Raw genomic sequence first — 22,524 nt, 5'->3', positions numbered from 1 at the left:
CTGTGAAGCACTGTCCAGTGAGTTCTGAAGCATTTGGCTGAATATGAGCAGATACCCGAAAGCACATCCTGCTGCTTTTGTCAGCAGTCACATCAGCAATAAATACAAGGGAACCAGTTCCATTGGCAGCCATACATGCCCATAACACTACCACCACCATGCTTCACTGATGTGGTATACTTTGAAACATGAGCAGTTCCTTTCCTTCTCCATACTCTTCTCTTCCCATCATTCTGGTAAGATGTTCCAGAACTGTACAGGCTTTAGATGTTTAGATGTTTTTTGGCAAACTCTAATCTGGTCTTCCTGTTTTTGAGGCTCACCAATGGTTTACATCTTGTGGTGAACCCTCTGAATTCACTATGGTGAAGTCTTCTCTTGATCCTCCTGGAGAGTGTTTTTGGTCAAATGTTGTGAAGGGGCTTTTCTTCACCAGGGAAATAATTCTTCTGTCATCCACCAGTTATTTTCGGTGGTCTTCCGGATCTTTATTTTTAAGAATGTACCAAACAGTTGATTTGGCCACACCTAATGTTTTTCCTATCTCTCCGATGGGTTTGTTTAGATTTTTCAGCCTGACGGCCCAAACGCACCGAACGCGGGCGGCCAATCAGCGATTCACTTTCACGCCCATGTTAACACTTTCTGTGCCATTAACGTATATATACATGTTTGCTCGCCAAGCGTTGAGTGCCAATAACGTATATATACGTTATTTTGTCTGTTTTCCTTTTTTTCCGGTTTTAATATCCTATACACTCTCACAGACCTCTGTGTTATCATTGGAACGAATTCTGAGACACCCAGAGCACAATGCCGGCCGAATCCTGCTAGCTGGCAGTATCGCCCACCCTTTGAAACCCTATTTCCCACTGTGTGTTACATTATATATGGTCCGGGTGGAGAATTTGGACTCACTTTGATCCAAAAATTATTTCACATCGATCGCAACGATCATATGTAACATACTCCAAAACGTATGCCGTTGCTGACGATCAGAGCATTTGGCTATGTCACGATACACGGATGTACATCACGATATTTTGACATTTCCTCTAAAGCCCTTAAAAATGCTTGATTTAACCCTTTGAAGCATACAGTCACACCAACATGACGATTAAAATTGGCCCTGCAAATTATGTCTGCATTAAACCATGAAGATGCTTTCAAAAATAATTGTATTAAACATTTGTAAAAATCTAAAATAGTAGTCTACTGACACACTAATACAGAAAAATGTTTATTAACATCTAAGACAATTTATATAAATACTCTTGGGTACCTAAGACTTTTGCACAGTACTGTTTTCTATCTACTTTAGCCAAAAATACACACACTACTGTGAGAAAATAATAATCTTGTAACCGAGGAATGGTCCGCCTATACTTTTAATATATAGTAATATAAAATCACGGGAGACTTGATAGCTTAGACTTATGATTTTTATTATCAGCAATGTTATAAGATCCTACTGGTCAACAAAACACTGTAAAGGTGTGTGTGCATCATCATCATAATATTAACTTTTTAATTGCATGAAACATTATGAAGTATTCTCTTATGCCGCTTTACCACGGTCTGCACAGTACCTACTCGACTCGGTAGTACCCCCCATAGTTAGATATAAAGACGGTACCCCCCCCCCCCCCAACGCGACACACGCTAGCTATCAAACTACTGTATGAATCCATTGCCTTATTAGCTCATTTACGCTAGCTGCAATGCTAACGGTTAGAACGCGAGGCTACTACCAGTTCATCCACCTCAGCGCCTCCATATTCCATTGCCGTTTCTGAATAAAACATGTAGGGCTAACGTTTAAACTCGCGAATCTCTCTCCACTTCTCTCACGCTCTCGTATCCCTGTTCCCCGTTTCCTCCAAACAAACCTGTAGCACCGCCTCTCTGGGTGTGTGCGTGCGTGAGTGTATGGGCGTGTACATGACGTAAGTTGGGGCGAGTCTGTGTGCATTTTTTTTCTTTGAGAGGGAGAGACGAGAGAGTAAAGGCAAGCGCTGCGCCAAAGTAAGTCATCTCAACCGCGGCGGCTTATAAACTGATGTGAGGGATTGTGAGGAACATCACGATGTCCACGATACGTTTAAAAGGTGTATCGTTTATGAACTGTACCCGATATTTATTTAATATCGTCATATCGCCCACCCCTACCCGGATCACTCTGAAACTATACAATATTCACCACGGGATAACACGCAAACGTATACAACAATTTTTTACATGTTGGACGAGAGATAGTGACTGTCAAATGAGCCATAGTATTGTCTCCATAGCTATAATATAGAATATAGATCTGCAAACATTGTGACGCACAGTGAAAATAGGCAATGGAAAGCTGGCGCATTGATTACAGAGATGAGGGTAATAGCTGGCGCTGAATGAGTTAACGGGTGTCACTGTTTACACCGGCCGCGGGCGGGCGGGCAGGCGACTCGTGGGCTGGAAGCGTATTTTTTCCACTTCAGTTGGATTCAGAGACGTACGCCACACGCATTTTCATGGAAATACACTCAATATCTGCATTATTACCACACATATAGATGTTGTTCAACCAGCTAATGTGTCTGTATCTTTCTCAATACAAATAAAGCATACTATACTTTTTCAGGAGTACAGTCACACTGATTTTATCCTTCTAAAATAAATTCTAACATTCTAATTAACTCATTCAGCGCCAGACCCGAGATTTCTCGGGTTATCTCGCCAGCGGTTGAGCGCCATACCCGAGATTTCTCGGGTTTTGATCCTTTGATCTTTTCCCTCTGATCCCCGTTCTAAAACATCATCCGGATCATTCTATGTGTCCCTGGCCCGTTTGCCTACGTTGGAATTGCAACGCCGATCAAATATCACCAGGTGGCAGTATCGCCTACCTTTTGAACTCTGATAGAAAGGGAACAGGAGAGTCAATGAATGAACCGGACTATCGAGACTCGCTCTGTGGGGGAAGAGCTCTTCCAAAGCAATCGCTAGCAGATCTGCACGCCTCAAAACCTATAGTGTCCCGTAAACATGTGTAATTACATATAAACGAGTAATCGCGATCGCCAATGGGATCATTGGAATTATTCTTTTTGGATTACCTTCTGGCTAAGGTTAAGGATACCCTATGTCTATTTTACCGTACCTGAAACATGTTTCTGTAACGATCACCGTTTTGTGTTTTACCGGACGTAAAACATGCTCGACAAACACAATCACCGTTGAGTAAAAAATTACTTTGTGAATGCACACATATGTATATACCTTTGATTTGGGAGTATTTGCGGTTTCAGGGGATCAACCACAACGGTTTGGGCTTATTGCATATAATGCGTTTTATCTCGCGATCTATGGAAAAAGACTGGATTATCTTGGAGATGGACGATGTTTAGCATGTAATAAACTACAAACTACAGTGTGTAGAAACAAACTATTTTTTACATGTTGGACTAGAAATAGACAGTGTCTGTCAAATGAGCCATACTATTATCTCCATAGCTATAATATAGAATATACAATAGTGTCCGCAAAGATCGTGGAATATCGCGAAAATGGTCATGAAGAGCTGGCGCTAGACAGTGAAGGATGGGGGAAGCTTATGGCCGTGAATGAGTTAATGAGACAATAACGGGTTATACATGCAAAATGGACAATACAACACTAGAACTGGAAATCTTTAAAAAATCTTCAAACGGGGACAGACTTCGCAAAAAAGACTAGGCATTTACAGCTGTTCCAATGTAAACGTGCCTTCCTCTGTGCGCTTTCGCCCACTCTGAAGTAGGGCTGGGCGATATAATGATAATTATCGCAATATATATTAATAATCGAAAATAAGAGAAAAAAAAAAAACTTGTCCATTTATTTTGTTTGCTTTCTAATTTAAAATACAGTTTGAAACGTCTGTACACAGTAGGCTATGTGTGCTAGCAGAGCTAGACTCCAGTCACGAGTCACGGTGCACATGTGCGGTGGTTTGTCCACCAAAAAAGCTAGAAAGATTCTTTTCTAAAGATAGAAAAGAAACTAGCTGCAGCCTGAGAACTGGAGTGTGAGGGGATGTAACACTAAAGATGGCGGCAACGACAAAGAATTGCTGCAAAATAAACATACATCTGTTGTTTTAAAAAATATATATATATATTTTTTTTTATACTTATAACAATATCGATAATATCGAATATCGAGTGATATGATATTGTTATCGATATCGTTATTGCGATATCATTTTTGGCCATATCGCCCAGCCCTACTCTGAAGTCGGACTCGGTGACGGCCACACGAGCTGTTCTCGCACGAAACACACGAGTGCCTGCGCACGCCCCTGGTGAGGTCCCGGCGTGATGATGGCTTGCTTCACTGATAGTGACAGCTCTTTGGACCTCATGGAACAGCTGAGCAACCAATTGTCCAAATACTTTTGGTCCCTTAAAAAGGCCCATATAGAAATTTTTGTAATTCCTACACCGTTCACCTGATTTGGATGTAAATACCCTCAAATTAAAGCCTACACTTAAAGCACACCTTGATTGTTTTATTTCAAATCCAGTGTGGCGGTGTACAGAGAAAAAATTATGAAAATTGTGTTGAAGTCCAAATATTCATGGACCTGACTGGAGTGTTTAGCATGTAATAGATCGTGGAAAGGGTAAAATGGCCGACCTTCTTCTTCATGGTCATGGCGTTCCTGAGGTGGATGGCCAGCTGTCTGATGTAGATGAAGGCGTGCTGGTAGGTGGCCTGGGTGTCCAGGGAGAACATCTCGGTCAGAGTCCGCTGCATGAAGTTGATCATGGGCAGCGCGTTGGGAGACGTGAACTTGCAGTTCTGCACGTAAGACACGTACATTCGCTGGGAGGGGGAGAAAAAAATAACTATAAGCACAATTGGTCAAAACAAGCTGGTACTAATGATTCAGATTTCAGATAGGCTGAAGAAGTTTTGGGTGTTTGGAATGAATCTCTTAATTTAAAGTAGAGATGTCCCGATCGGAATTTTGAGCCAATATATTTTATATAATAACGGCATATTTTAATTTATCTGTATTTTTTGTAACGTTTTTTATCTTTTTTGAAAACCATTAAGGGAATCACCAATCATATCTTACCTACATTGAAATGGTTTTACTAACTTTAACTACAACCCTTTCACTACCATTAAGCTTTCAGACTGGAGTATTAATTAGCTAAGTTAAGATAGCTAGCTAATGTTAGCTAGTGCCAACGTTCACTGTCTGTATAGCGCCATGGTCTCTAGACTCCTTTTTTTTCTCAGTTGAATAAAGTTAAACTTTTTGGGCTAAAGCGCAGGCAAGACTGCAGAGACGGGGAACGTTAGTGCTATTTTATATCTGATGTTTTATAAGTTTGTGCTATAGCAATGCAATCACGGGTTCCTTTATGGACGCTGTCATTTGTAAATTGTGTGTTCCCCTGCAGGAGATCAGAGTAAGACATACACACACAGCTCCTCTCACTCGCACACAGCAAACAAAAGACCTAGAAGTCTGTCTGATCTGACTCATCCTCCTCTCCCCTTACAGCTGTTGGAGATGGTGGAGCCTAGTGAGTGGATCCACGTCACTCTCCTGGACCAGGTTAACAGCCCCATCAGAACCGTGGTGCTGGGGCAGAGGCTGCTACTTTAGAGTTACTTTTAAAACATTATTTGCACATTATCTTTACATTTAAACTTGCACTTTAATTTGTATTATTTTTTATTTATTTATTTATTTAGTTTTCATTGATTGATTATTGTATTTATGTTATTAAAATACATTTGATCAAGCAAGTAGCTTAAGATCCTAATTCAAATGTTTCATGAGTCATTATTTTAATTTGCTATGGGATCATGTGAGGTAAAACATGCACTGGAGCCCGGAAAAGGAGCCGCACGGCCTGCGCCCACAGGAAGCAGAGATGGAGGGTGTGACAAGAAATAATTGTTAGATTAGTCGACTAATCGAAAAGATTATCAAAAGATTAGTCGACTACCGTTAGTTGCAGCCCTCCCCACCTGAGCCAGATATCGGGAAAAGAGAAAAAGGCTACCAGACTTGGCTCAGGTTGGCTGGCTCTTCTACATCACCTTCACACCAATAGTGAACTTGTGTTTGCCATTTTTACCAGAATGTTAGCATTGCATTAGTCGTGGAATATTTTCACGTCATCACCGGCCTCTGTTATGGACTGTTACCCAGTGTTGGGAAAGTTCACTTTCTACATGAACTAGTTCAGTTCACAGTTCAACATTTTTAAAATGAACTACCGGTAGTTCAGTTCATAGTTCATAATTCAAAATGTTGAACTAAAGTTCATGGTTTCAAAAATGAACTAATTTAGTTCTTTTAAAAAAAAATTATAGATTTTTCACATAGTTACTTACATTACAAAAACACACATTGGGACAAGGGGGGGGGGTCCTCCAGTTCATCTCTATGCCATCATCCACACCATAAGCAAGCAAAAACAAAACAAAAAGAAAAACAAGCAAAAAGGAAAGCAGACCAAGACAGGCACTTGCACTTGCCTCGAGCGCATTCACATGTAGACATACATATATTTATTTTTTCCTATCCTAGGTCTGTCCATACAATGGGGCACTGGGCCTTTAGAAGGATCCGATACATTTCAGCAGGAAAATAGTCTAATAGTGGGGCCCACACCTCCTGAAAGGAAGCGTCGTTGACTCTATGCATTGCAGTGTCTTTCATGGGGTAGGAGCACACCGAAGATCTCTCTATACCACATTTGTAAAAATGGAGGCTTATCCTTAATTCAGTTTATCAGAATGCATTTCCGGGCTGAAAGTAGAAGTTTATCAAATAGTTTGAATTGTAAACTCTTTTAAATGCATACGCCGACGTGACGTCTAGAGGTAGAGTCTGACTCCGACAGAGAGTGCTGCTGCTGCTTCTGCGCGCAGATTCCTGTTCCACTGCTTGTTGTGAGGAGGAGTCTGATGACGTAGCAGGGGGTGACAGGCTGGTTGCCAGATCGGGTGGTTTTACGCATAATTTTTAAGCCCGTTTACAGTGTTTTAACTGAGTTTTCGGCTGAAATGCATTATGAAATATGGCACATCTTTGAACGCCGTTATAATAGAGTGCTGAGAATGAACGCACTTTTGAACTCCGTTACACAGGGCTGAGAATGAACGCGTTCTCAATTACGTTCATTTAGCGGATATACAGTACGTTCAGTTCAAGTTCGCCCAAAATACGAACGCGTTCATGAACGATCGTTCATTGAACACGTTCAGGTACATCACTGCTGTTACCACAACCTTTCTGGGGGAGGCTATTTCATGCTTAGCTGAAACCATCCCAATTTTCCGCTGTCAATTAACCTGTTAAGCCCTAGCCCTATTTTCAGAAAATCCGCCTAAAAGTACATGCCCAAGTAAATGGAAGATTGCACCACTTCTACAAGGTCAATTTGCATGTTCTTGGTATCTAGGAACATCTATAGACCTCAGGGAATGTATTCTTAGTGTCAGAAATAGTGTGTCTGTTACTATGCTTGAGTAAATCGTAATGAAACAAAGGAATATGGTCCACATTTAGCCACAGACTTATCCCCCCCCGCTTCGGGCAGTCCTTTGTGCCGGTGGCAATCAGGCTCCACAACCAGGCAGGGCCAGGACGGGCCAACTGCCGTGGACTGGAGGAGCTGGGTTGTGGACTGTAACCAATTAATTTAATTATTTAAGATCATGATTGGACTCGTTTCTTTTTCTTTTCACCACTTTTAGCTCTATTTTAGCTATTTTTATCCCTATCTATTTGTCCATCTTGTTTTTTTAACACATACTAATGAGTGTATGTTATGTATTAACTGTCTTTACTGTTTTTAAATTGCTGTTATGCTGTAAAGGACATCCGAATCTCCCCTCTGGGATAAATAAATGTTTTCAATATAAATTATAATTTTTCTTTGCATCTTGACAGTGAACAACACCATGCTAACATTGCGGGTGATCAGATTTCGCTCACTGAGCTCATTCAGCACCTTCTTGAGATCAAGTGAACACAAAATCTAAGCAAATGATTAATGAGAAGATGATTAAACAGAAGGATTTGTAGATACAGTACTGAATTCTGCCATCAGGACACAGGCAATTTGAATTATAATGCATTTGAATATAGAATATCAGGCCTATAAATTACCTTATTACAGGGCAGGGCTCGAGACTAACGATGTCCCGTCGTCCCGGGGACGATCAAATATTGATTTGGGACGAACAGAAATCTTTGCTGGGACGCAACCGGGACGGAGAGGTTTTTTTTTTCACAGGAAATGTCAATTGGCGGACTGTCAGTGCGCGCATATATTGCTGTCAAATGGTGAATGTCTCGTGCTGACTAAGTTCACTGAAGTCTAAACGTAGCGTGATTTGCCAAATCCAATGACTATCTCCGCCTCCCAATGCAGCCATACACTAATCCAGCATCAAGTTCCTACCCACCTCTCATCAGCCAGTCGCGCTGCAGCAGCGTCACACCCCAAATTAATCTCACATCAAAAAAGAAAAACGTGTTAACAGGTGAGGGAAATCTCTCTTACCTAGGCTTTCTCCACTGGTATTTAACCCTGGTTGACACAGTGAATGACAGCTGGTAATTGACAGTTGCACGGCACGAGACCACTGTACAAGAACCGCGGAAAGATCAGAATGTTATAAAAAAAAAAAAAAAAAAAAACGCGCGCTATACTGTGGCATCCTCTCAGTGACGAGAGCACCGCAAACATGCTGCGCTATTTGAAGAGGATAAACACAGACCCAAAATGACCAACAGGGAACTGCATCCAGAAAATGCAATACTACCCCTGAGTCTAAGGTGAGGACACATTTAAATCACAGAAGTGTAATGTTAGTCTATTGGAACTGTATACAGTTATCGACGCGTTCTAGTTATAGCTGCTTATTGCTAGCTAACGTTACTGACTAACGTGCAGACTGCCACTGATTATTAAAGGATTTCTATTCGATTCTATACTAACACGTAATGTTACTACCATTGCGAGTTAATTGGCATAACGTTACATTTATCTAAACGAACGCGGAGAAATAGACGACAGGCTATAGGCAAACTTCACTCTGCAGCTACACAATGAATCCATATTCAGTGAGGAGGGCCCGCTGGAATTTTGCAGCAGTTATCAATATCGACCAGGACTCAGGAGGACAGCGCGATCTATAAGGGACATGTTTCATTACTAGTCAAGTGTCATTACTTTAGTTATCAAAGGTGGAATCTCTGGACGCAATGACATTATATAGTTTAAAGCTAAACTACGTTTTTCTTTCTTGTTAGAAGAGGGATAACTTATTCAGTTAGATTTGATCTTTATTTATCTCTAACATTTTCAACCATAAACACACATTTGTAATAACAAAAAACTAAAACGAAATAAAATACAAATACATTTAAATATATTTTCCTATGGAAGGAATAATCAAGATGGCTCCAATTGGTTGACTATAACAGCACCTTGACCAAATATCCCATAGCACCTTGTTAAACACTTTTTTTTACATTTATTTTTAATCATAATTATTCTTGTGAAATCTTTCCACCATGGGAGCCTTTTGACTAAATCAATTTATTCTCCCCTTCTCTGAATGGTGTTTCTTATGGCAATAACAACTATAGACGACAAAACCAAAGTAAAGAAACTACATTTGATTTTTGGGACGGTTACATTCACTTTGGGACGGTTAAAAATGTATTTCGGGACGGTTCTGGGACGGTGGTGAAAAAAGTTAGTCTGGAGCCCTGCTACAGGGCCCAATCCCCTCTTTCAAATGGCAGTGTTAAATCTGGATTTAGTCATTTCCTTGCGTGACTACTCAACTTTTTCCGATGCAATGCACAGATAGTTCACATTATTCAGAGAAACTCTTATTTTCTTAGGGTTAGGGTCTTTACTCTTGGCTACATTTGAAAAAGAAACAACATTAATTAATACGGTCTGTATTGATAGATTTATGTATTGATCCCCCAATTGGGGGACCCTAGAGCTTTTTAAAGCAAATATCGTTTCAGGCTCACTAATGAACAGCTACACATGTATGAGAACGGTATAGAAGAGTGCCAATAGATTATGGCAGCGTTCTCCACCTTTGCAATTCTCTGCCCGTCAAGTGACCGGGAAGGTGCCGGGGCATCCTGAAAACGAGTGCAACCATATTCCATATTCCAAGCCAGAATACCTACCTTGAGAATAGGGTTGAGGTACAGGTCCTGCTTGTGTCTGCAGATTTTGCTGAGGGCCAGGAAGGCCAGAACACGACTGGTCTCCTCCCCTGTGCTCCACTGCTTCAACAGTTGCTAAAACACGGAGACAAAGAAGACGAGGTTATAACAAAGCTAATAGAGGAACCCGGCTTCAGATCTTTTTCTCTTGTCTCAGGCCAGTGGCGTGACACCAGCCTAAATGGTAAATGGTGCATTTATAAAGTGCTTTACAATTTTGTTCCTCACATTCACCTATTCACACACTTGCCGCCACCGCCACCATACAAGGTGCCAACCTGCTTATCGGGAGCAATTAGGGGTCAAGTGTCTTGCTCAAGGACACTTCGACACGCTGCCCGGGAGCAGCGGGAATCAAACCGGGAACCTTCTGATGACCAGACGACTGCTCTACGTCCTGAACCCAAACTCTCCCCCATCGCCACAACCCAATATAAAAGGTTAGACCACGGCCTCACCTTGACTAGAGGCCGACACTGCTTGGGCAAACACAGGTAGAAAGGCACCAGCTGGTTGGCGTGCCGCAGGACAGCATTGATGACCGAGGCCTCAGTCAGACAGGACAGCAACTGTGGGCAGAAGAGGAGATGGTGAGGGGGGGTAACTATACATCAAGGTCCAGGTTACCCATCTACTTGATACTGATGAGAAGCAAGGGAAGGGAGAAGACTTTAAAATAGAGTATAAAGTGCCAGACAGAGGAAAGTGGACAGAGGGGCAGCTACATGGTGCAGTGGGCAAGGCGCTCACCACGAATACTGGAGACACTGGGTTCGCCTGTTCAAGCCCAGCGCTCCACATTGCTTTCAGTTTAGCTGGTCGTCCGTACTAATACACATTGGCAGTATTAGGGGGTGGGAAACTGATGGGTGGGGATCGGGCGTTGTGGACAGCGACTCCTACAGGTCGGTTGGTGCGCCTGCGCAGTAGAATCAGGAAGCGATGGGGGCGGCGCCCCTCCAAAGCGCAGACCCCTGACGCTGAAAGATCGCGCCGCGCAGGTGATAAGATGCGACTGCTGTTACCTCGAGTATCGGAGGGGACTCGTGCTATGTATGACTTAGTCCACATTGCAGCCGGCTTGTGGGAGGCAAGAAACAGCGTTCGAGACAGGGGAGGGTTGAATTGGATGATACGAAATTGGGATGGGAGAAAAATTTTAAATGAGAGAAAAAGTGGATAAAAAAAAAGTGGACAGAGCAAAAGAAAACAACCTGAACTATTCCACTGAGATACATCTTGATGTCCACTTGATTCTTCTGCCATTTGGAGCTGGATGACGGCAGCACCAGCCTGAGAGACACCAGAGGGGAAACAGTAAAAGGGTTGAACCGTCTTTGCACAGAAGATGCTTCAAGACCTTCAAAAGAGGAGCGCAGACAAACGACACATCCCACTTCTTACTTTTTCTGGTTTTTCTCTGGCTTGAGGTTGAGTATCCTCTGCAGGGCCACATAGACATCTTTGATACAGAAGAGCACCAGAGCGTTGAACACTGCGGATGTCGAGGGGAGGAAGAGGGAGTCAGGCATGTGGATGGATAATAGGGCGGTGTAGTTAAGAAACCATATATGGATCCAGATGGGTCTCATAAACAAGGTATTCTGATGCTCTAAAGCAGGGGTGTCAAACTCATTTTCACAGAGGGCCACATCAGCATTATGGTTGCCCTCAAAGGGCCAAAGACCGTATAAATGTTAATGTAATGTAAAATAAATGTAGCTACACATTTACATATTGTTAAACATGGTGTTTCTGTATTTATTACTTATTCAAGTTATACATATTGCATATTCATTTGCATAAATGTAAAAATATATGTTAGCTTATGTTATTTTAACAAATAATTTTAGTTTATCAGAACCCCATATTACTCCACCAATCAATGATCAAACCATTCAAGTAAATAACAAAGAAGAATATCATCAAATACAAGCTATGACATTAAGTTTGTTCAAAACCTTTTTGTCACAGTCAAGAGGGGCAGAACTAACAACTGTGAGCGGCAAAGAACACGTGGGACAGATGTAGCAGATGTTACAAAAACAAATGGCTGCACACAACCTTGCAGAGGCCATACATCCAACTAATGGAAGATAGTTTAATTAACTTTAATTAACAGATTGCAGAATGGGTACAGTACAGTACAGCTCAATACACACAATTGTTAAGGGGATGCAGACCAGAGAAAGACTTTCGACTTGTTTACATCAGGGTCCCCCATTTTCAATTCGTAATGAAATTGCTATTATGTATCTGCATGAACACACAACTGTAACTGTACTCAAAAATAACAAAATAAGGGTTGTCTCAGTTCACAACTATATTGGTCAAGTTTTGGGTGGGACTTGTTTGCGTCCCTACAGCTTCTTATTCAATTGAGCGAGATGCTCGGTTATGTCACACAGCCAGTTTGCATCTGACAGTTCAGACAATATTTCTTCAACCCTTTGTTACCTATTCCGCCTAGATCTTTTTTGTATTTTGGGCTGTAAAATTGTCAAAGAATGTCTGAGGAGTAAGTGCTTTTGGCTTTTTTCCTTTGTTACCTCAGATGTTCAACATACATGTATGTGTAAGAATGTGTAATAACTAAGGCTGTCAAAGTTAAAGCTTTATTAAAGCATTAACCCACAATTATTTTAACACTGCTATTTTTTAACCCAATATTAATGTAAAAAAAAAAAAAAAAAAAAAAAATTCCTGAGCTCTTGGGGGGCCACATCAAATGACGTGGCGGGCCGGATTTGGCCTGCGGGCCGTGAGTTTGACACCTATGCTCTAAAGAATCTGTGGCTGAACAGGGCGGCTACGTGGCGTAGTGGGCAAGGCGCTCGCCACGAATACTGGAGACGCTGGGCTCGCCTGTTCGAGTCCAGCGCTCCACATTGCTTTCAGTTTAGCTGGTCGTCCGTACTAATACACATTGGCCGTATTAGGGGGTGGGAAACTGATGGGTGGGGATCGGGCGTTGTGGACAGCGACTCCTACAGGTCGGTTGGTGCGCCTGCGCAGTAGAATCAGGAAGTGTCGGGGGCAGCGTGAGCCTCCCACGCGTTACTCCTCGCCACTGAGAGATCGAGCTGCGCAGGTGAGAAGATGCGACTGCTGTTACCTCAAGTACCGGAGGGGACTTGTGCTATGTATGACTTAGTCCACATTGCAGCCGGCTTGTGGGAGGCAAGAAACAGCGTTCGTGACAGGGGAGGGTTGAATTGGATGATACGAAATTGGGATGGGAGAAAATATAGAAAAAGTGGATAAAAAAAAAAAAATCTGTGGCTGAACGATCATAATTTCGATCAAGAAAACCCTTTGTTATATTCAAACTGAGCAAATCATAAGCACACACACAATTTGTTGACAGTTTTTCAGTGCTGTCAAAGATGTTACATAGTAATAGCTGTGTCCACATGCATCACAATTCATATCATAATTGACATCTGACAGTTCAGACAATATTTCTTCAACCCTTTGTTACCTATTCCGCCTAGATCTTTTTTGTATTTTGGGCTGTAAAATTGTCAAAGAATGTCTGAGGAGTAAGTGCTTTTGGCTTTTTTCCTTTGTTACCTCAGATGTTCAACATACATGTATGTGTAAGAATGTGTAATAACTAAGGCTGTCAAAGTTAAAGCTTTATTAAAGCATTAACCCACAATTATTTTAACACTGCTATTTTTTAACCCAATATTAATGTAAAAAAAAAAAAAAAAAAAAAAATTCCTGAGCTCTTGGGGGGCCACATCAAATGACGTGGCGGGCCGGATTTGGCCTGCGGGCCGTGAGTTTGACACCTATGCTCTAAAGAATCTGTGGCTGAACAGGGCGGCTACGTGGCGTAGTGGGCAAGGCGCTCGCCACGAATACTGGAGACGCTGGGCTCGCCTGTTCGAGTCCAGCGCTCCACATTGCTTTCAGTTTAGCTGGTCGTCCGTACTAATACACATTGGCCGTATTAGGGGGTGGGAAACTGATGGGTGGGGATCGGGCGTTGTGGACAGCGACTCCTACAGGTCGGTTGGTGCGCCTGCGCAGTAGAATCAGGAAGTGTCGGGGGCAGCGTGAGCCTCCCACGCGTTACTCCTCGCCACTGAGAGATCGAGCTGCGCAGGTGAGAAGATGCGACTGCTGTTACCTCAAGTACCGGAGGGGACTTGTGCTATGTATGACTTAGTCCACATTGCAGCCGGCTTGTGGGAGGCAAGAAACAGCGTTCGTGACAGGGGAGGGTTGAATTGGATGATACGAAATTGGGATGGGAGAAAATATAGAAAAAGTGGATAAAAAAAAAAAAATCTGTGGCTGAACGATCATAATTTCGATCAAGAAAACCCTTTGTTATATTCAAACTGAGCAAATCATAAGCACACACACAATTTGTTGACAGTTTTTCAGTGCTGTCAAAGATGTTACATAGTAATAGCTGTGTCCACATGCATCACAATTCATATCATAATTGTGATACTCCAGAGCAGGGAGGGGCAACTGGCGGCCCTCACCGACACTCCATGCGGCCCCAGGCCAATATTTATTAAAAAAAAAAACGACTAATAGGGGTCAGCCCTAGTGTGGACATATTCAACACTGTTGAAAGTGCCGTGCAGCAATATGGGGGGTTTGATAAACTGTCCGCTGTTGTTACCGATGGAGCACCCGGCCGCAATGAAAGGAAAACACACAGGATTCACCGGGCTTCTAAGGCAGAGTGGCGTTGAGTGTCCAATGCTGCACTGCATTATACATCAGGTAAGTTCGCTAACATAATTTCCATCTATTGTGGGTCACTAATAATCAGGGGTGCAGTGGTCATGCCACGCGGTACCACGCCGTCCCAGCACTTTTCTGAGCAGAAGTACGCGCACGGATGTGCACGCGCGCACACAAAAATGAAATGTTATTTCATCTGATGCAGATTGCATGCACAAACATTGAAGTTGACATTCCTTCTATTGTGCGCCAACAGGGGAGACCACAAGTGTCTCATTAAAGACGGAACCATTATTGACCCACTGTGGGGGAGGGTGAATGTCATGCCAGTTTGATAAAGGGTCAATGGGAGGCACTCAGGAATGTTTTTTTTAGTAGCAGGATAAAAGTTTATACATTTAACAAAATCATTTATTATTGCACTTTTGATTTACTGTTGTAGTGAAATGCAGCAGGAATGCTAATAATAATAATAATGGATTGGATTTATATAGCGCTCTTCGTGACACCCCAGTGACCCCAGAGCGCGTACAGAGTCCATTATTCGTTCATACACAGTCATACCGGTGGTGGTAAGCTACAATTGCAGCCAGAGCTGCCCTGAGGCAGACTCACGGAAGCGTGGCAAATAATCATCGCCTACGGCCCCTCCGACCACCACCAACATTCATTCACATGCATACACATTCATACGAGGCAAGTAGGTTAAGTGTCTTGCCCAAGGACACAACGGCAGTGGGATCACTGGGATGGACATGGGCTTGAGCGGGATTCGAACCACCAACCCTTCGATCATTGGACCCGCTCTACCCCTGAGCCACGCCGCCCCACAATGCTGCTTTGCGTTTGTTGAGCAGTGGGCTTTAAGTTCATACATTTATTTTAATAGAAGCCTTAATTATAATTTGTCACTTTTGTATATATTTGGGTTACACAGCAATACTTTCAAATTCAGCTGTATTTATAAATTCATAAAGTTGAAATTAAGCATTACTAAATGCGTTTTAAATGGAATAAAAACAAAGTTACAACAAATTATAATAGTTTAGCCTTATTTATCACATCTGTGACTATTATGGGCTATTTGAGTGATGGGGTACTACTGGCGGGACTGCCGATAAACAATGCGGCCCCCCCAGATTGATTGTGGAAATTTAGTGGCCCTCACCATATACAAAGTTGCCCACCCCTGCTCCAGAGGGAAAACCACAATAGAGCCTTTTCATTCCTTACGAAAGTCACCGTGTCCGGGTTGACATGCAGAACGTTGATGCTTGAGCCCTACCTGAGCTGTCAGACACTTTATACCGACAAGGGTCTCCCCCCTCGCCCTTGGTGGTCGCCACGGCAGCTTTGAAGGCCTGCGTGACCTCCCTGAAGAGCCGAGGCGTGGGCTCATCCTTGATGGCCACCATCCAGTCCTCGATCATCTTCTCTGTGACTTTGACGGTCTCTGCAGACTTCTTGGACTTCTTGGTAGACCCCTGCTGCTCGTTCTCGGGCTCATCGCCAGAGTCGCCGTCCTACAGTCACAATGCATCAATGTCAGGTTCTTTGCATGCATGCCATGGGATAAGCTGACACACATACAGGCACTTTGCTTAGCATTCATAGACTAGTATTGAACATGCGGTTCCATGAGCGGAGATACCTGGTGTGGACAGAGTGAAGGTAGTGTAATTATTACAAATGGTAACTGGTTGTTTTGACTGACAATATGCATTAAGCATCGGGTATATTACTGTGCATTGTTATGTCCGCGGAGTGAAACATAATAAAATCGATAGTGTGTGTGTGTGTGTGTGTGACTCCGTGCAATATCTTGTTATTTCTGCTGGCATGATGATGATGAGTTCTAAAAATGTATTTCCCTAAACAATTACTCAAGCACTACTCAAGTAATTCATGAGTACTCAATCTGGGAACCCATGACTCGTGCCAATCCCTAACATGCACCAGGGTGGTGGGCAATTCACTCACAACTCCCTCACTTCAATTCAAAACATAAATTCAAACTACTGTTGGTTTATTAATGACAGAGCATTCAGTTTCAATTATTGGAACTTGTTGGAAAAGACACCTCTCTCACTTTTAATGTTTATATTTTAGAAGAAATTGAATTGACTCAAATAAATTTATTGAGGGCTCTACATTCACTCGCATTTGACCCAAAAAGATTATTTGTGCGAACCGGAAAAATCATTTAGGAGTACAGTGTGTGAGTAATGGTTTTGCGTAGTGGGCGTGTCAACGCGCAATTGTCATTTCATAATATACACATAGCAGCGCGGACCTTCAATTTTAGAAGCTATGATGACATCTAGCTATTCAGCACTGCGTTTGACAGCTCTGTGAAAACTTCTCTCACGAGTCACGCTGTTTCTATGTGTAAGGAAAACTCTGCGAGCAACGTGTCCAATGGTCTAAAATGCGTTGCATCCTCACCGCGGTAAAAATCTCCATCTCTCTCTCTCGTCACGCTGTTTCTATGTGTAAGGAAAACTCTGCAAGCAATGGGTCCAATGGTCTAAAATGCTTTGCATCCTCGTCGCGGTAAAAACCTCTCTTGTCACGCTGTTTCTATTTGTAAGGAAAACTCTGCAAGCTTTGCATCCTCTCTCTCCTGATTCCTGAACCTATTTCATTCAAAAGGAAGATATTGATGGACATTAGCTATAGTATATAGCTCAGCAGCTGTAACATAATAATTGTATTATTTTAGATTATTGATGTTTAAACAGCGTCAAAATATTAAATTAAAATTATAATGAATTAAAGAATTGTATAAAGAACTTTCCATTTCTGTCATCTAATAATATATTCCATTACCTTTCCTATCGAAGTCAAAATGTTGGTATCGTGACAACACTACAACATACAAAAGCAGCTGGACAACCTATATCCTTTGTGTCTAGTAGGCATGGACCAATGTGTGATTTTGGTGGTATGTGCTATTGCACAGATGTTTGTCCCTTAGTATGCACACACACACACACACACAGAGTATAATATGCATGTAATAAAGTTTGTTAATATACTCTTGTTACTTGAACATTTTTCACTGTGCTCCTAAATTTCTTTGTGTGCTCCTTGGGAAAAAGGTTAGTGTAGAGCCTGAACCCAACATTACATTGACACACACACGCACATACACGAAGGACTGTTGTTTTTTAACTGGGCCTAAATGTGGGAGTCGCTGTTAAGCTGCTGCCCAAGTGCACCACACACACACACACACACACACTACCTCCAGATGGCTGGGCAGTGAGTGGTACTTCCTGTCCTCCTCATCCTCGGAACTGTCTGTGTCGTCAAAGTTCAGGAGTGTCTTGTCGTTATCCTGCAGGAACTTGTAGAACTCTGGGTCTTTACTCTGTAGCCTTGACAACTGGTCCTTGTGCATGGTGGCCTTCCCCATCTTCTTCTCTGCACTAAAAGGCAATGCAATATACAATCATATTAATTTAAACGGATGCTGTCGTCTACAAGACTGGATAGTAGCACTAGCATGGTCACACAACAAAACACTCACTTCTCTTGAGCTGCTGGTTTCCCAGCTTTCTTCTTTAGTCCATTCTGTGTAGGTGTTTCTTCTTCTTCGTCTTCTTCACCAGCAAAGTCGAAGCCTGACAGCATGAACTCCTCCATTCCGAGGTCCTCCATCTTCCTAAAAATAAAAACAAGAGAAGAAGTGGGCAATGCACAAATCCTAATCATCCCTGTAACCATTTCAAAGCAAAGTTAGTTGACGTTAGCTACTACTAGGAACCAAAACTGGTATCCAGCTGGTTATTAAGAATCGATTGACGTTTGGACAATTGTATTTTTATACTGACAAACCCTATCTATCGTAGCCTGGTGTGTAGCAGGTTAGTTGAGGTTAGCAAAGTTAAAGGGGGATACTAATGTTAGCTAACAAAACAAGTTAGCTAATGTTAGCATTCGTTAGCAAGCTAAGAAAGGTCTACTTAACGTTAGCCAAAAAACACATTCACTGGCAATGTCGTGACAGTATATTTACTTTCAATAATGGCATTATTTCATCATAGTGGTTTGTAATAACACTCAAATAGCCAATGTAATAAAGCTGGTACCTTTTCTGTTTGCCTGCCATGCTGGATCCTAAACGTGACTCCCAAACTCAATACCCACAATGCATCATTGTGTAAAAGTCGAGAGTTGGTATTTTGGTTCACGTAGCTACAACCCAGCCTGTAGTACATGCTGTTGGTTTATTAGTTATTATAGAACTAATAAATTGCATTGTTTGTTTTCATAACGCTAACTGGTTATTCATGTGCCACGCTGTTTATATATAAAGAATAAATATTATATATATACAGATCAGAATTAGCATATGGAAACAAATATAGAAAACGGAGTCGGAGGACACGAGAAACACATATTTTCACTGTCAAAGTACGCAGTGTTTTGATGCTACGCATGATGTTTGATTGATTGATTGAAAACTTTATTAACAGATTGCAGAATGGGTACAATACAGTACAGCTCAATACACACAATTGTTAAGGGGATGCAGACCAGAGAAAGACTTTCGTCTTGTTTACATCAGGGTCCCCCATTTTCAATTCATCAGGACATATATGACATACATGACATACAGATATTCAGTACTGCTACATCTATACATTTATGACATACCAGATTTGCAAATACAGTACTGTTTGTGATACAGAAGGAGTCAAGAAAAGGGAGTATATACATTTGACGTAGAAACTGTACATTGGAGGAGGTTGGGTGGGGTTGTGTGGGGGGGGTTGGGTACATTGGGATATTGTCAACCATACTGGGTAATTTACATTGGAGGTGGTTGGGGGGGGGGGGGGGGGGGGAACACTGTATAAACAAGCAAAACTGTACATTGAGGGGGGGGGGGGACACTGTACAAACAAGCAAAATTGTACATTGGACTATTGACAAAACCATACTAGGTAAATGACTGTACATTGGAGGGGGTTGGGTTAGGACATTTACAGGGGCCAGTTTTGAATTGCAGTCTCCCGTAGGTGTCCCTTGAGAGTGGTTTTGAAAGTGGGTAGTGATCCACATTCCTTTACAGCTTTGGGTAGGGCGTTCCACATTGATGTGGCATAATTGCGAAACGTGTTTAGTCCCTTATTTGAGCCGAATCTGGGTTTAACATGATTTGTGGCGCTCCCTCTGGTGTTGTGATCGTGGTATTCACTGACCTTTGGGAAGTATTTTGACATGTACATGGGTACCTTGGTCGTGTAGTGTATCTTGTAGACCAGGCCCATTGCAAGTTGCTGTACTGTGTCGTCTACTCTAAGCCATCCTAGGTTGTCAAAGTGGGCAGGGGTGAGGTGGGTTCTAGGAGTAAGGTCAAGCAGTAGTCTGACCAGTTTGTTTTGAGATGTTTGTAATTTTGTTTTTAGCGCCTTTGAGGTGCTTTGGTACCATGAGGTGCAAGCATAGTCGTAGTACCCTTGAATGAGTGCTCCTGCCAGAGTCTTCAGGGTATTCTTGTTTACCAGAGAGGAGATCCGGTACAAGAATTGAGTTCGTTGGTTGACTTTTTTTATTACACTGGATGCCATTTTGTCACAGGAGAGATTAGCCTCTAGGATGGAACCCAGGTAGGTAATTTCATCTTTCCTTGTGACAATATTGTCACCCACTGTAACTGAGAAGTCGTCGGTCTTGCTGAGTTTGTTATTTGAACCGAAGAGAATGGACTCTGTTTTGCCCATGTGTAATGATAGTTTGTTATCCGCGAGCCATATGCAGATTTTGCCTAGTTCCGAGCTGAGGGTTTTTTCAACCTGTAACTTGTTCTTGTCAGAGACCAGCAGGGCTGAGTCGTCCGCAAACAGGAACAAGTTGCAGTCACAAGCTGACGACATGTCATTTGCATAAATTAGGAACAGTAGCAGTCCTAGTATGCTTCCTTGTGGAACACCACAGCTCACTGTGAGGGGGGGGGGTAGGGTACCGTTTACCTCCACCATCTGTTCCCTCCCCTCAAGGTAGGATTGCATCCAGCTCACTGATAGACTATCAAAACCAATTGCTTTTAGCTTGTCAATCAGAATGGAGTGATTGACAGTGTCGAAGGCCTTTTGTAGGTCCAGCATGACCATGCCGCAGTATTTGCCTGCGTCCACCTCTTGTTTGATGTGGTCATTCAAATAGAGAAGGCATGTGTCAGTGGAGTGGGATATTCTGAAGCCAGATTGGAATTCGTAGATTAGATTTTTTTCCGCTAGGTACTTTTCGACCTGTTCGTAGACTATTTTTTCCATGACTTTCGAGATGGAGGTGAGAATAGAAACAGGGCGGTAGTTGCCTGGGTCTAATTTGCTGCCCTTTTTGTGCAGAGGGGTCACCCTCGCAATTTTGAAGTCCTTGGGGACGTGTCCCTGTTTTATGGAGAGGTTTATTATGTGTGTGATGACTGGGGTGATGGCGGCTGCTGAGTCTCTGAGGAATTTGGAGGGGATGTTGTCATGGCCAGTGGCCTTGTTAGGTTGGAGGGCGCTCAGTTTATTGAGTACCTCATCTGTTGTTACCATTTCCAGCTTGAAGTCGTCCTTGCGGACCCCTAGGTTTTTGTAGTAAGCTACTATGTGTTCTACCCCATAAAGCCCTGAGTGGGAGGGTAGTTTGTTTACCAGTGTTGTGGCTATGTTTGTGAAGAAAATGTTTAAGTAATTGGCTACATCCAGCTTGTCTGTGATGAGCGTGTTGTCCGTTTTTATGTTTATGTTTGAGAATCTGGTTTTAAGTTTTTTTTACTGCATCCTAGTTGATTATTGAGTAATTTCCAAAGTTCACGTGGTTTGTTTTTGTTTTCCTCCGTTTTGTCATTGATGAAATTCTTTTTTGCAGTTTTGATCATGGAGTTTACGTCGTTTCTTTTCTTTCCAGTTTGAGTTCAGTCACGTGGGCTTGGAGTTCACTGCTCGTGCTTTTGGTAAGCTTTGACTGACTTTTTCGAAACTCAGAGCATTTTTTGTCTCTGGTTTTCATAGCCATAGATATCTATAGAACATAATGTTCATAGCGGCCAGTATTTCGGAGTGCATCGGAGTTTATCACTTGCTCTGGCTGGTGGGTTGACAGATACTTTGTCAAGAGTAGCCACGGTGGGGGGGGTTCAAATCCTGGCCAAAGATGTTGTTGTTGAGGAAAGGAAAGCCCCGCCTTCCGTGCGGACTAGGAAAATCATCGAGCACATCCAATGTTTGGGACGTTTCATGTGCGCTTCCTTGAACGACCAGACCACCGCATACGGGCGGTTAAGGTCGTCTGGTACGTGTTACGTGTAGAATTATGAAATAAGTCGCAGCCTATACATTTATCAGTCGCGCCAATTATACATGTTCTCCATGTTTGTATTCATACTTGTCTCGACCAGAGCTTTCGTATTCGCGCGACGAGAACAGCATTGCAACCGCCACAGGTGCAGCTCCACCTTAAAATTGATGTCGGCGTTCGTGCCGTTTGCATTTACGTCAACAGCATCGAGCACGAAACGGAGCCTTTCTTCACATCTCGTATGCTTCACTCAAAAC

General features: G+C 42.5%; 1 protein-coding gene across 1 annotated transcript in view; it reads right to left on the bottom strand.

The window, feature by feature from the left end:
- Nucleotides 1-19,121, bottom strand: part of noc2l (NOC2-like nucleolar associated transcriptional repressor) — a 76,564-nt gene extending 57,443 nt beyond the window's left edge. The window contains exons 1-9 of the mRNA XM_084333034.1: nt 19,063-19,121; nt 18,501-18,635; nt 18,216-18,399; nt 16,254-16,491; nt 11,663-11,753; nt 11,473-11,551; nt 10,717-10,827; nt 10,220-10,333; nt 4,663-4,851 (exon numbers count right to left, since the gene is read on the bottom strand). Of these exons, the coding sequence (XP_084189160.1) occupies nt 4,663-4,851; nt 10,220-10,333; nt 10,717-10,827; nt 11,473-11,551; nt 11,663-11,753; nt 16,254-16,491; nt 18,216-18,399; nt 18,501-18,635; nt 19,063-19,082 (1,161 nt within the window). The 5' untranslated portion in view covers nt 19,083-19,121. The remainder of the gene's footprint in view (nt 1-4,662; nt 4,852-10,219; nt 10,334-10,716; nt 10,828-11,472; nt 11,552-11,662; nt 11,754-16,253; nt 16,492-18,215; nt 18,400-18,500; nt 18,636-19,062) is intronic.
- Between the last annotated feature and the right edge of the window lie 3,403 nt (nt 19,122-22,524).

Source organism: Notolepis coatsorum (genome assembly GCF_963971535.1).
Source record: "Notolepis coatsorum genome assembly, chromosome: 17".
Taxonomy (NCBI): domain Eukaryota; kingdom Metazoa; phylum Chordata; class Actinopteri; order Aulopiformes; family Paralepididae; genus Notolepis; species Notolepis coatsorum.
This window is presented reverse-complemented; position numbering and strand designations above follow the sequence as displayed.